The sequence below is a fragment of the Apostichopus japonicus genome, chromosome 15, assembly GCF_037975245.1.
Source record: "Apostichopus japonicus isolate 1M-3 chromosome 15, ASM3797524v1, whole genome shotgun sequence".
In the NCBI taxonomy this organism is placed as follows: Eukaryota; Metazoa; Echinodermata; class Holothuroidea; order Aspidochirotida; family Stichopodidae; genus Apostichopus; species Apostichopus japonicus.
The window spans coordinates 21278087-21292128 of NC_092575.1; the positions used below are offsets into that span (position 1 = coordinate 21278087).

Here is a 14042-nt window from a genome sequence, read left to right on the forward strand (position 1 = left end):
TGTAATTATTCATGTTTAATGCATTGTCAAGGTCTTGCACCACAGTCAAATCTTTGCATAAGTCTGTTACTGATGGGATACACTCAAAAGTTTGATTTGGGATATGTTTAGACAAGATTGGTAAAAATTTGGAAATTCAACTCCTTTTAAAATGTTGTAATTTATTATCCTTGAATTTGATATATTGGAGGATCATTTAAGGGACTTGAATTTTTTGCTCAGAATCAGGGCGAGAATCAACAATAAGGAAAGTGAAAGATTTGCAGTGTCACCTCAAACAACATACTAAAGTATGACCAAATGTGAGCTCACCAACTTTGGTGCAAGTTTGTCACAATATTTTCCTGGAAGTTTTTACTGCATACATTATATTAACATACATTGAACTGTGTTTACTTACATGACTAAATTTCTTGGGTGGAAGACAATCTTTAACCATGTTTGTATCTTATATGGTTGTTTCAGATTCATGGTGGACCAAAAAAAGACTCAAGGATCAACTAAAGGCATTAGAAGACACAAGGCAGGAACTCTCTCACAAACTGACTAAATCAGAAGATGAAAAACAACAACTTACTGGAAGACTAAAGGCATCAGAAGAGGAAAGACAGCAATTCAAAGATACATTGAAGACAACAGAGGAGGACAGACAACAATTGAAAGATACATTGAAGACAACAGAGGAGGACAGACAACAATTGAAAGATACATTGAAGACAACAGAGGAAGAAAGACAACAGCTGACTGGAAGACTAAAGACAACAGAGGAGGAAAAACAACAATACAGAGATAAATTGAAGACAACAGAGGAGGAAAGACAACAGTTGAAAGTTGCACTGAAGGCAACAGAGGAGGAAAGACAACAGCTAACTGGAAGACTAAAGACAACAGAGGAGGAAAGACAACAATTAAAAGATACATTGAAGACAACAGAGGAGGAAAGACAACAGCTGACTGGAAGACTAAAGACAACAGAGGAAGAAAGACAACAATTAAAAGATACATTGAAGACAACAGAGGAGGAAAGACAGCAGCTGACTGGAAGACTAAAGACAACAGAGGAAGAAAGACAACAATTAAAAGATAAATTGAAGACAACAGAGGAGGAAAGACAACAGTTGCAAGTTGCATTGAAGGCAACAGAGGAAGACAGAAAACATCTAACTGGAAGTCTAAAGACAACAGAGGAGGAAAGACAACAGCTGACTGGAAGACTAAATACAACAGAGGAGGAAAGACAACAGCTGACTGGAAGACCAAAGACAGCAGAGGAGGAAAAACAACAATTCAGAGATAAATTGAAGACAGCAGAGGAGGAAAGACAACAGTGGAAAGTTGCACTGCAGGCAACAGAGGAGGAAAGACAACAGCTGACTGGAAGACTAAAGACAACAGAGGAGGAAAGACAACAATTAAAAGATACATTGAAGACAACAGAGGAGGAAAGACAACGGCTGACTGGAAGACTAAAGACAACAGAGGAAGAAAGACAACAATTGAAAGATACATTGAAGACAACAGAGGAAGAAGGAAAACAGCTGACTGGAAGACTAAAGACAACAGAGGAAGAAAGACAACAATTAAAAGATACATTGAAGACAACAGAGGAAGAAAGACAACAGCTGACTGGAAGACTAAAGACAACAGAGGAGGAAAGACAACACTTCAGAGACCGATTGAATACAACTGAAAACATACTGAAGACACTGAAGGATGCGAAGGACGAATTAATTCAGCAGCAGAAAGAGGTTAGACTTCACATAGCATTTTATTATACAGTAGATAACTGATGACCAAGTTACCTAACTTGGTTCATGAGAAATTTAGTCACTTTGAACAAGACTACCCTTCTGCTTGATCGAGTAGTATAAAGTGAATTTGTAAGTTACCATTTGCAAACAAAACATGTATTTTCAGTTTATGATGTCCAACAGTAGAGGTCGAATGATGAACATATTAACACCTCTTTTTCTCCAGAATTTGTACAAGCATGATATTTAGTTCATATGATGTACATTAACTCTACACGTATTTATAGAGGTCAAAAGTCATTTGAGGTTAAGCTATGTCAATCAAAACATGTAACGGTAAGACAATAAAAAAGTAGAAATTAACAAAGACCCATCTAGGCGTGAAACTTGTACATCACAAGTTCAAGATCCCTATTGTACTTAATCTTTAATTGCTTCACCTAGCCTATATGTCTCTCTGTTTTCACACAGGTAAACAAATTTAATCCCTTTATCTCAGGAACAGATCTTCGAGAGTGTAATGCATGGTGTGATGCTTTGTTGATATCTCTACTTAACTGAAGCTACACTGCATTGTTCTAATTGTTTAGTTACAAGAGGTAATTTAAGTTATCTAGCAAAGGTAAACAGAGGAGTCCTGTATGTGCTATGGCACAATATGTAGTACAATATTATGGGACTTATTGACCATCAAAACATAAAATTAATCAAGCTAATAGATATAATTTAACCTCTGTCCTTCAATGTAATAGGCCTACATTCCTAATATTCTAGAACAGTAGTTCCATCATTCATGGCAATTCCTTTTGAAGGCAATTTGGTCACAGTTCTCTGCACTAATTTATTGTAAACATGTGATTTTCTGAGACAGGTAGTAATTTTGCAATTAGTCACACCCCAAGTATAGGTCAAAAGGTTATCAGTTCAGCCTGCCTGAAAATAAATATGAAGAAGTTTGTCAACTTGGAGAATACAGTATGTTCTCTTCAGACATTGGCTACTTCAATGCTAGTATAAATTTTAATTTGTGGTTAGTAACCACTGGGAGGTGCATCCTTCTTGTCTCATTCATTGTGTTGTTTACATGACAGGAGCTGGAAGAGGCTAAATCAAATCTGAGAGCTACAAAAGATGAACTTGTGAAGTCTCACCTGGAATATGCCAAAGAATCCATGGCCTTACAAGAGGTCCTGAAGCAGACTAGGGAAGCCTTGAATCAGCAACAATTGGTAAAGCGACTAAAGCTCCTTTCACACTTTTCCAGATGGCGCCACAGTTTGGAACGATCAGTAGTGCAATGCGATCTGGCAGCGTCTGTGACCTAGAAAGGCGATAATTCATATCCAGAACGGGTTGATACGGGTCCAGTACGGGTTATAACGGCGTTGTTATGGGTTGATAAGGATGTCACGAATTGCTTCCCGGATCTACTCCATATAGGTACATATTACTTACAGATAGCTACAGCTTTCTTACAGGTTGATGTGTTTCCCCTACGGCTTACTATTGGCTGTAACATATCCCCTAAGTGTTAAATGGATTGGTACGGTACTATGAAAGGACCTTTCGCCCGATGCAGTCATTCATTCCACACCTTGTTTCATACATTGAAGGACCTCCGAAACCTCACCAGAAAGACATGCATATCTGGATCCAGGCCTAAATTCAACATCGAATCCAAACTCTGATGACTCTGTAGCTGCTAATGCTGGGCTCTCCCTCTTATCTCTTGATTCCCTCTTCTTTGGTGGTGTAATGAACTGCAGTGATGGTGAGATGTGCTCCTATTGATGGAGAAAGGCAGAATGATGGAACAGTTAGGCAAGCGTCACCACTTGACCAAAGCTTCGGGTACCTCGATTCGTAGCAATCCGTTCCAACCTGTTACAACAAGTTGCAACCCGTAGCAAATTGTATCAAGCAGTAGTAATGCATACGTACCATTACTTGGCATGATCCGTTTCTATACGTACCAACCTGTAGTGGATATGTCTACGATCACATGATCACGGCTTACTAAGAAGCACTAAGGGTCCACTATGGGTTGCTACGTATCGTCTACGGGTTGCTATGGTCCTATTCTGCTTTCAATCGGTGGTTGGACTTGTAAATGTTCAAAAATTGCCACGGATGCGCCCGTAGCCCAGATCTGGCAAGACCCCGCGCGATCCAGGAAAGTGTGAAAGGTGCTTACATATAGAAGCCTAAGTGAATTATGACTGTAGAACAATGTGTATCTGTAGCCAGTATACCATCAGTAGAAAAGAAGTGTGTCTTTATGAAGTGAGGAAAATATTGTGACTTAGACCATTAATATGTTGAATTTGTGATCAAATATATATTCCACTGTTGAAGGTATTACAAGGTGACGACATAATCTTGAGCTTTACAGAAATAGTTCAATGAGTTAAAACATATGTTCAAATTTCATGCTACATTGTATTACAAGTAATGTGAAGTGAGTATGAGTACATTCACCTAAATGCTAAAATCAGTTGGTTATATCAACTGAAGACATAGTTGGTGTCATTTGACAGGTGAAAAACTAATGTTCTTTTTGGTTACTTGGAAGTTACCATAGGTAGGCAAGTTACCTATACAGTCAAGTTGGTGCGTGTGTGTTTATATGACGTCCTAGCTTGTAAACACAATATCTTAAGATCGGCCACCTCTGCAGTTGTCATATTTGGCATGTGGCCTCCCCACAATTAGTACAAGAACCCTATTGGTTTTGGGTGGACTTCAAAGGTAATTTGGGTTCAGCAACGGTCACACTCTGTAAAGCCTTATAAACACAAACCTTGTAAACCTGATATCCCAATATAAATATACTGTAGGTTATACCACATAGCTCATAGATGGCATGTGTCTTTCTTACAGGAAGTACTGTACATGAGCCCTATTATTTTGGGTGGAGGTCAAAGTTCATTAAGGGTCAGCAGAGGTCCAAATTTTGAAACATCGAATGAGCTTTATATTGAGAAGCTAACCTGCAAAAAAGATCATATATGCATGGTAGATTCCCCAAATGATAAGTAAAATTGCTGCACAATTAGGTCTAAGTGAAAGCTCATTTAAGGTTTGCAGAAGTCAAACCTTACTAAAGGTCAAGTCCTAACGAAGTTGTAAAACTTATGCTGCTTTGACTTCCGTGTTGCTTTGGGTGGAGGTCAAAGGTCGGCTTAGGTACATGCAGCATGAACTTCAGCCAAGGTTAGCTTGCAAACTACTCTTGTCCTGCATATGTAATGTATTTATAGGCAAGTACCTCTGGGAAAGGTTTCCCTCTGGTTTAATGTTTCTGTACACCAAATGAGATATCTTTCCTATTTTTTTTATTAGCAGGTTTCATCTGCATCTGTTATGGAGGAAGAAACCCTACTTGCAGGATGTGAAACTCCAGATGTATCACAAGAATCAACTTTGGCAGGTACGTAGGATCACAATGAAAAGACAAAGTACTGCTGCTCAATGAAAATATCAAAGCAGGCAGTACAGTTTTTCCTTATATCAGTCTGTTTGTCCTTAAATAGTTCTACCTGCAGATCTTCAAAGTTGTCAGGGGAGATGTTGGAAGATTGGGCTGCAGAGGGGGGTGGGGTGGGTGGTCCTTCAGTTGATTTAATTAATGTAGATGCATTGCCAAACTGTCAATGATGTTGAAGATATTGAAAGTCAAGTAGGCTGTGCTCAGGTGTAAATAAATCAAGGGGTACCAGGGAAAGAAGATATCTTTTTAAAGGATAGTCAGGCCGTCCAGGGATAAATTAATTTGTCTTCCTTCTTAACCTCATCTTGGTTTTGGTGGATCTTCTTTCTCACCTGAGATCATTGAAGCAATACACTGGTACTAATATACTCCTTAAATAAATCTTACTCTATTGTGTATTGATGAGTGTTTATGAAGATGGAAACAGAATAATTATACATACTGTATGTGTCAAAGTTCACCTAGGTTTAATCATCTTTAGAAATGCTATGAAACTCCAAATGTGCGCTAATCCTCTGGTAGTCATGTGATCACTATCTAATGGAAACAAAATAACACATCTAGGTATCTGTTGTTTATCTCAAACAAATTTATAGCAATTAAACTAAGGCCATTCAGGAGTAGATCATATACATTTAAACAGAAGGCTAGACCACTTTAATATGTCAAAGGAGATGTGTTTAAGACATACCATCCATGGAGGGTCATGTGATGTGCACCATGGTAACAAGCAGGGTCATGTGATGTACTCCATGGAAACACTTATAACTTCTCTCATATTCATTGTATCAATGTATCCCATCTACAGCTAGTGTCATCATTGCAGAGTTTCCACAGTCCTGAAGAAAGTTAAGGAACCCAGAATTTTAGATAAGTGATGCACGTATCAATGTTTACTGCAATATTTCCATTGCAAAGTTGCTAGTTCCTTTAAAAACATTGAGCTGCAGATGAAACACATGCAACATATCAGGACTGTACATTCACATTGTACATTGACATAAGTAGCAGACGACAGGATTCACTGTTCCTTAGCAACACAAGTCTAGTAGGTGCCTTACATGCACTCGCAAGCAAAGATCAAGCTTTTTTAGCTAATGCCAGCATGCTGGTGTGAGCTTTTGTTACAGTGCAGGTCTATCACTCTATCCGTCAACAATTGGTAAAACCGCTCCCACTCGCACAGTGTTTGATGGAATTTCATGAAACTTGGACACAAGGACCATTGGGTATAGGGCCATCAGAGATGGTCCGAAATTTGGGGTCAAAGGTCACCTGTGGGCCGTAATGGGCCATTTTGTGGAAATTTTGCAAAATGCTTCTTCTCCTACAGACTCCATTGTACAATGTTGAGGGTTTGTCACGATAGTACTATGGAAGTTTTACCTTCAGGGTGTTCATGAATTTGAGATCAAATATCAACTAGGAGTCTTTTGTGGCCCGGCCGCGGCCCTATATTTTCAAATTGCTCCTGTTCGTACAGTGTATGGCCAGTTATAATGAAACTTGGTCACAACATTCCTCGGGATGAGAGTTACGAGGGTTGTTCGGAAAATTGAGGTCAAATGTCATTTAGGGGGTCATCAGGGGTCATTCTTTGTAATATTTTCAAATATCTCAATCTCCTCAAGATTTTGATGGATTATATTCAAAGTTGAACTGATGATTGTTGGATTGTGTATGAATAAGGTGATGCCTAATAATTTTTGGTCAAAAGTTAATTAATTACAATTAATCCCCATTGTTTAAAAAAATCTGAGCCTTCACCTTTTGCCAAAGCTCCTTTAATTCGTCTCCCAGTCTCTGCAGGGTTTGTTTACATTTGTGGTTAAGCTCTGCAAGGGCTGTTAGTGGAATTAAAGCAGGACTGGGAGTTGTTATTAACTGTTGAACTGTAAGCATGAGAGCCCTATAGCCAATCAGCACTTGCCGATTCTTAGAAGTCTTTGAGCCTGAGGTATGTAGGCAGCCAGCCAAAATTTTGGCAAGGAGTGCTTCAGGTCTGCTCAGGTAGAGGGGAGAAAGTTTAATAGGGTAGGTCAGTGGCATTGTTTGAGAGAGTGGGTAAAATAGGATTTAAAGGGGGGGGGAATAGGAATTATAGCCAGTGGCGTGGCCAGAATTCTGCTAACGGAGGGGGGGGGTTATCCCTCATGGGCCAAAAATGGGTGGAATCTGAAAAATGGCCTGAAATTTGGTGGGCCATAAAGTTTTGTGGGCCCCACATTTGTAAGCTCGAAAAGGTATGAGCTTCTGCACCATTGGTGCTCTAGTTTGACATTTCAACAACGTCATCACCATCATCCAAAATAATACAATTAATATCAAAAGTACAGTGAATGCCAGTTGAAGGTGCTTTCTGTTGGATACCAAACTCCTGTAACTTCAAACTGACAAAGGTTTTTAACATACATGGTTAGGAGCAGTGGGAGCACATCACAAGATCCTGCATTGTTGGTATGTTCTTAGAGTTTAGGGCGATGTCTAGATATTGATATATATATAATAAAGTAAACCATTCGACTGCCATATATTGCTGACGAAGGTCCCAGGGGGACCGAAAATTCCAATATATTTTCTAAAAATTTACTCCTTTATTGTCAATTATGAGACATATCTTATTTCTCTGGTTTTCTCTATTAATATTTTCTTTTGGAGTAAATGATGATTTTTCTTATATATATATATATATATATATATATATATATATATATATATATATATATATATATATATATATATTTATATATATATATATATATATATATATATATATATATATATATTATATGTCACTGGGGTCAACAAGCCAATAACATAAAGCATATCAACACCTTCAATTTCTTTCTTGTATAATTTTGTAGAAAATACAGTTACATCAACAGTACTTTAAAAGGAATTAAATGTATTCATATTCCACATAAGTTATATCATCTTCTGCTATTGAACTGATTTTAAAGAAAGTATTTACTTGTTATATATTAATGAGAATACAAGAAAGATATTGGAGGTATTTATATTCTTTATGTTATTGGCAAAGCAATCCAATTATCGAATGAGAAATAGGAAAATGTGATCTCATCTATTATTGAAAAATTAGTTTTTTCACTTGGTTTGATGCGCTGAGTGTGATCTTTAACCATATTTATTCTTACTTTTATTTACACTTCAGCTGATTACGGCAGATTAATGGTCAATGTTGCCGATGATCTTACTCTAGACAGCACTCTGAAATTAGCAACTCTGTTTGGTTTACCACCGGCAGAAACTGATTTGTTACGCAGGGTTTCTCTGATAGAGACACCAGGAATCACTCTGATTAACTTCATGAAGACACGAAACATCATCAACATGTATGATGTCACTAACCTACAAAAGGGTTTGGTTTATATTCAGCTAAACCGAACAAATGAATATCTCTTATCTCCATATCAGTCTAAAGTTGACCCCTTTCAGTTTGAAGAAAACCAAGCACCAGAACTGCTTGCTTGGCCTGGTAAGATTGAATAAAATGATGCAGAATACATTATCAGAATACATTAAACAAACATAGTACAGTACAGTCAGGGCTTAATATGCTGCTTTCAGGCAACTTGTTATTTTTAAATTATTTACTATCACTATGTATGTATGATAAAAGTAATTACAAGTGGATCTTTTTGCCAATTATTTGTCGTCATTTGGTTCATTTCTTTATCGTAAAAACATTGAAAATACAAAAAATTTTAGGTCCCATGGGATTAGCCAATATTTCAAGTATCCATTTAAGCCATGTGGTCACTCTCAGACACGATGCTAGAATCTTTAAATCTCCTGTTGTCCGCTGCCACTCGTCAAATTCTCTAACAACTCAAAGCGTGTGTTACATATTGTATAATGGTTCCTTCAATACGTACCTCCTTCATAAATCAATAGCAAGGCTGCAGTATTGTTGAAAAGTGTTTCATTAATGTGGTTCAGTATGGCAATTTAAAAAAAAAAAAAAATTATATAAAGTCAAAGCTTCAGTTACTAGTGTTTGTTTTTCCATTATTTTTAGTTGAAAATGTCAAATCTGTCCCTAATGATGAATCAACTCCATCACAAGGTTCTGATGAAAGAGAGGAAACAAAGGAAGATCACGAGCATAGTGAGGAGAGTTTGATGGAGAGAACAGAGAGAGAAGAACTACCAAAACAAAGAAAAGATTCACAGATACTTGAAATGAGGCACCATCATTCATACATTGAACACATGGTAAAGTGTGAAGGTGGAACTATTAGCATCATGGGGGTACATCTGACTATTCCTGAAGACGCTGTATCCTTCGATCATGTAATTGCTGTTAAAGTAATCTATGTTCCTGACATACACCTCCCAGGAAGTGCTCGTAGAGGCAGAATGACACCCCTGATAAAACTAGAGCCAGAAGGACTCGTCCTCAACAAGCCAGCCCAGCTGACTATTCCTCACTCGGCTATTATCCCTGAGCCAGATCGACATGGTGTTATGATCTTCACTGGTCTGAAAGATCGAGAACATTCACCAGAAGGTAAAGATGATGACCAATGAACACTTTTTATGCAATTGATGAATGTACCAGGAGAAATAAAATGAGTTATATGCTGGGAATCATTACGGTAAAATATGTCTTAGTTAATAAGCTCTTGATATTTACTGTATTTAAGATTACCAATAATATATTTTGTATATATTATATTACTATAGGTGAAATAACTTGGACCGAAGAGAAATCTAATGATTGGAAGCTGTACCCAGAGAAGATCAGTCTTGATATTAACAACCTGAGCTACGTTTTTGTTACTTTAGTCAGCCAAGAAACAGAACAGAAGCATATATTCCGTATTGTTCCATTTATCGATGGGATGCTTGATGCCAAAGATGATGTCTTAATAACTGTTTGTTTCTGTAAGGACAGTGATGAAGAGTACAAGGTGAGGATAATCTCCTGTAACCATGGTGATATCTGTAGCAGTTTGAGGTCAATTCTGCTTTGTACTTTGATCTGTAAGTTGCCTACTGGGAATCTTGCTTTCTTTGAATTTTATTGTGTTTTACTGGCAAATTATGAAGTGATTGGTTAAGGGTTCATTTTTATTGATTCATCATAGCACATTCAAAGAGAAAACTCTATTACTTTTGAAATACAGAGCTTACACTTAATTTGCAACAAGGATTTAGAGGATCCAATGAAAACATGCAACATTTATTGGTGATTTTAGTAAATTAAGGGACAAAGGCTGCTGTTACTTGATATAGCAGTACTGATGAAGAAGAATGAAGGCACAACAAATTGCATAATTGACTCTGCTATTTTTTTTAAACTTCTCTATTTTCTTATGTTTTAGTTGCTGTTAGAGGACTACCAGTCCAAACTGAGTCTGGGAAACTATACAACATTTCAAGTTACCCGGACATTAAATGACGGCAGTGATTATGCTTCTTACATTGATCTGATGATGTCATCGCCCAGTGATAGTTACCATCTGACGAAGGAAGAATCAACAAAGGTTTGTAATCACCAATGCTATTCAAGTTTGTCTTCTAACATTATATGTAAGTTGCCTTGTTACCGAGGATTGGTTACCTAAAGTGGTTCAAAGTGTTATAGCGATTAGAATATTGGCTCTACAACCACTACTTTCTGGTTAAAAAACCCAACAGGTACAGTACTATAAGCTATGCAAAACGCCTGGTGGGCAGTGTTGTTGAGCATAATCTTGTGAGGGTTGCTATTTTTGGTTCATGACTTAGGAAATGAAATCCTTTGTTCTTTCACATGGTTTCACAAAAAATTTCACCCACCATCTCTGGTGATGATTAATGGGGATGTATTTTATTCACTTCCCTTTTATTTGGAGGTAGTGTTCAGATGCTGTGGCAAACTCTCACTTGCTGGAGTGGGATGTTGATTAGGTGGCTGTCCTGTAATCAGGAATGATTAAGACAATTACATGCCTGCCTATAGTAAACTCTCTGAACACTCATCAAATACAGAAGGATTGATATAAGCCGGTATTCATCTTAAATCACATGAATATCCATGGCTCTACTATGTTCCTGTTGGGTTCCTACCCCATGTGACAAACTTAACCTAAAATGTTGTATGGAATTCTTCATTACAATATAACGTACAATCTTCACCAGCTGCCAATGAAATGTAAGGCTTTGTATTTGCCCACACGTCTTGGTTCCTTATTAACTTTTCCTTAATACTTATATCTTATATGTGGCATTGTTTCTTTGCATTCATAACAAGCACTCTCATCCTCAGTACATTGAACTTCAATATCTTTTATCTATTAGCATGTAGACATTGATCACCTCTGTGCTGCCAGTAGAGTCTCTCATCAGTTCAGACTTAACAGAAACAACGATGGAGATACTGACATGGTTGATGTGAAGTTAAAAGTATCACAACATGAAAAGAACCAGACAGTCCTTATCCTCCAATCAAAGGTGAGTTATATCTGTTGATTGTCGTCCAGCTGTTTGTGTTCTCGTATGGTTCTTCATTATGTGACATTAAGCGACATCTTCTCTCTTCTTATCAGTTATTTGTTTATTCATGTAATGTCTGTTAAATGTCTTGCAGCTGTTTACATGGTGATTGAATAAAATCAGTGCTGAATTACAGTTATTCGTTGGCATGTTCTCTCATGGATTCTTTTCATTGTAATATTAACGGTGGGTGACAATTGAATTTAATTGAATTATAGTAGCCTGTTATTCAAGTATATTTTTTCAGTCTTTCCAGTGATCCTGGTGTACCTAAGTTTCTTACTTTGATCCTGTTTACCACTTTGTCTTGGTATTGCTTTGTAATAAATGAGTAACTCAAAATGCAGCAAAATGCTGAAAAAGTATGAATTATTCTACACACAAGTCAACAGCCATTGGAATTTTTGTTTTATTTGGCATCTTAAGTACCCATTAAATACTCCATAAATTATAGGTATGTTATCATCAACATTCCTTTCCTTGGGATTTCCAATTTGTATTATGTGTTATTTTATTCTGTTTCAGCTCTATGTTTCTACATCACATTCCTACTGTAACCTAATCATTCACAGGGTTGTGCTAGATATTCTGCACTATTGTATGTTAGACTTTCTCATATTTAAAGTTTCCATTATTCATAAAATTTTTGTTTTTCCTTCAGGTGAAGAACATTCTCTTATCTCCAGAAAGCCAGGAAATTCTTTTCAAAGAACTGCATACAGGTGAGTTTTTAAGTGGAAGTTGAACAAATGGTTGGACTTGGCTAGTTTTAAAAGTCCACTCTGTCCTGCATGTAAGTGAAGTTGGAACAAAATATTATGAATGCTCATTATTTTATCCTATACATACAACAGGTAAGTGTGTATTAGTGGAGGTGAAAGAGTAAGCACATATATAGTACATGGACCCAGGTGAGTGTCTGAGTAGAGGTGAAAAAGTAATAATATTTGGTTGTAGAAGTAGGCACACCCGAGTGTTACTTATTTAAACTTAGTTTATTGGGAAATATTTGATCAACACAAACACTTATCTTGGAGAGAAATTTAATCTTGCTGCTAAACCCAAAACATATCTAACTTATATTTACACCCTTCATTTTCAGTTAGTATGCTCACTTCCTACTTTGTAGCAAAAAGCAACCTTGAAGGTGAAGCTGGATACAAGACTAGAATTTATGCACAAGATAAGGGCTTAAAGTTGCAGAGTTGCATGCAATTAGTTGTTGGCAGTAAACTTATCCGATTTATTGTTTGCACCCACAGTTGACCTGCACACCAACATTGTCATGCAGGTTGCATGCTTGTGGGCCAGTTGTGTAGTATAATATGTATGTTAGTTGTGAATGTTGCTTTTTGTTCAAACTGGCACATAATAAGCATGTGGTTAAGGCCCTCATATCTGTGCATGCGCTACACTTTTTCGATTGTAAAGTAGGGATGCACCGAATATCCGGCCGGCCGGACTACCTGGCCGGATAGTGAGCATTTATCCAGTTCCTGTTCTGGTCGGATATTTGTCAAAATCGGGCCGGATTTTTCAAAATCTGGCCTGAATTATTCCTTAAAAAGATGTTGGTATTAACTTAAATCAATGTAAACTATTTCCACTAATTAATAAAAACATTCACAGTAAGGAAAAATTAGGTTTAACATGTTTAATTTAATTTTCTCAATGGTCTGATGGTGTGCGTATACCTCACCTAAGAATTGCTCCTTCTTTCATATTTCTTCTTCTTATTAATTATTTTCTTTTGTGTAATGAAAAAATCCGGTTCCAGCCGCATTTCATGTACTATCCGGCAAAATCCGGTTCCGGCCGGTTCCAAAATTTGGATCCGACCAGAACCGGATTTTGTAAAGTAGATGTTGTTGTTCTCACTTTCAGACATACACAAATATGAAAAGATGAAAGGAGACATTGCAAAGCTTCTAGATAAACAACATTGTGCAAAGCTAAGTGTGTATTTTGAGCTCAAGCCAGCAGAAAATGAAACAATTCAAGAAGCAGCAGAATCTGGAAAGATGCTGATGAAAATATTGGATGAAAGAGAGCTCATCATGCCAAACAGAATGATTGGAATGTATAATGGATTGAAAGCTATTCACTTTAATAAGGTGGCAAGACTGGTGCTGGAGTACATTGGTACATCACAGGAGAAGATTGGAAAGGAAAATGAAGGAGAGAAAGATGATAAGAAAATGGTTTGTGATTCGCAAAAACTTGTTGAGACTTGAAACTTATATCTTTAAAGGAAAACAAGGATCAATTTGCATAAAATCAAGATCTTCGAATGGATTAGT

The 14042-nt window shown here is 37.1% G+C and overlaps 2 protein-coding genes across 6 annotated transcripts in view; both read left to right on the top strand.

Moving 5' to 3' along the window:
- LOC139981598 (uncharacterized) overlaps positions 1–14042 on the top strand; it is a 125114-nt gene that overhangs the window by 52960 nt on the left and 58112 nt on the right. The gene's annotated exons all lie outside the window — the stretch shown is intronic.
- Positions 1–14042, top strand: part of LOC139981594 (uncharacterized) — a 55481-nt gene that overhangs the window by 35578 nt on the left and 5861 nt on the right. For 3 of the 4 annotated variants that reach the window (XM_071994095.1, XM_071994094.1, XM_071994097.1), the window contains 10 exons: positions 466–1748; positions 2843–2980; positions 5094–5181; positions 8414–8737; positions 9281–9772; positions 9949–10175; positions 10590–10751; positions 11548–11700; positions 12404–12464; positions 13627–13943. In XM_071994095.1, coding sequence (XP_071850196.1) covers positions 466–1748; positions 2843–2980; positions 5094–5181; positions 8414–8737; positions 9281–9772; positions 9949–10175; positions 10590–10751; positions 11548–11700; positions 12404–12464; positions 13627–13943 — 3245 coding nt within the window. The remainder of the gene's footprint in view (positions 1–465; positions 1749–2842; positions 2981–5093; positions 5182–8413; positions 8738–9280; positions 9773–9948; positions 10176–10589; positions 10752–11547; positions 11701–12403; positions 12465–13626; positions 13944–14042) is intronic. The other variant, XM_071994096.1, reaches the window with a different exon arrangement.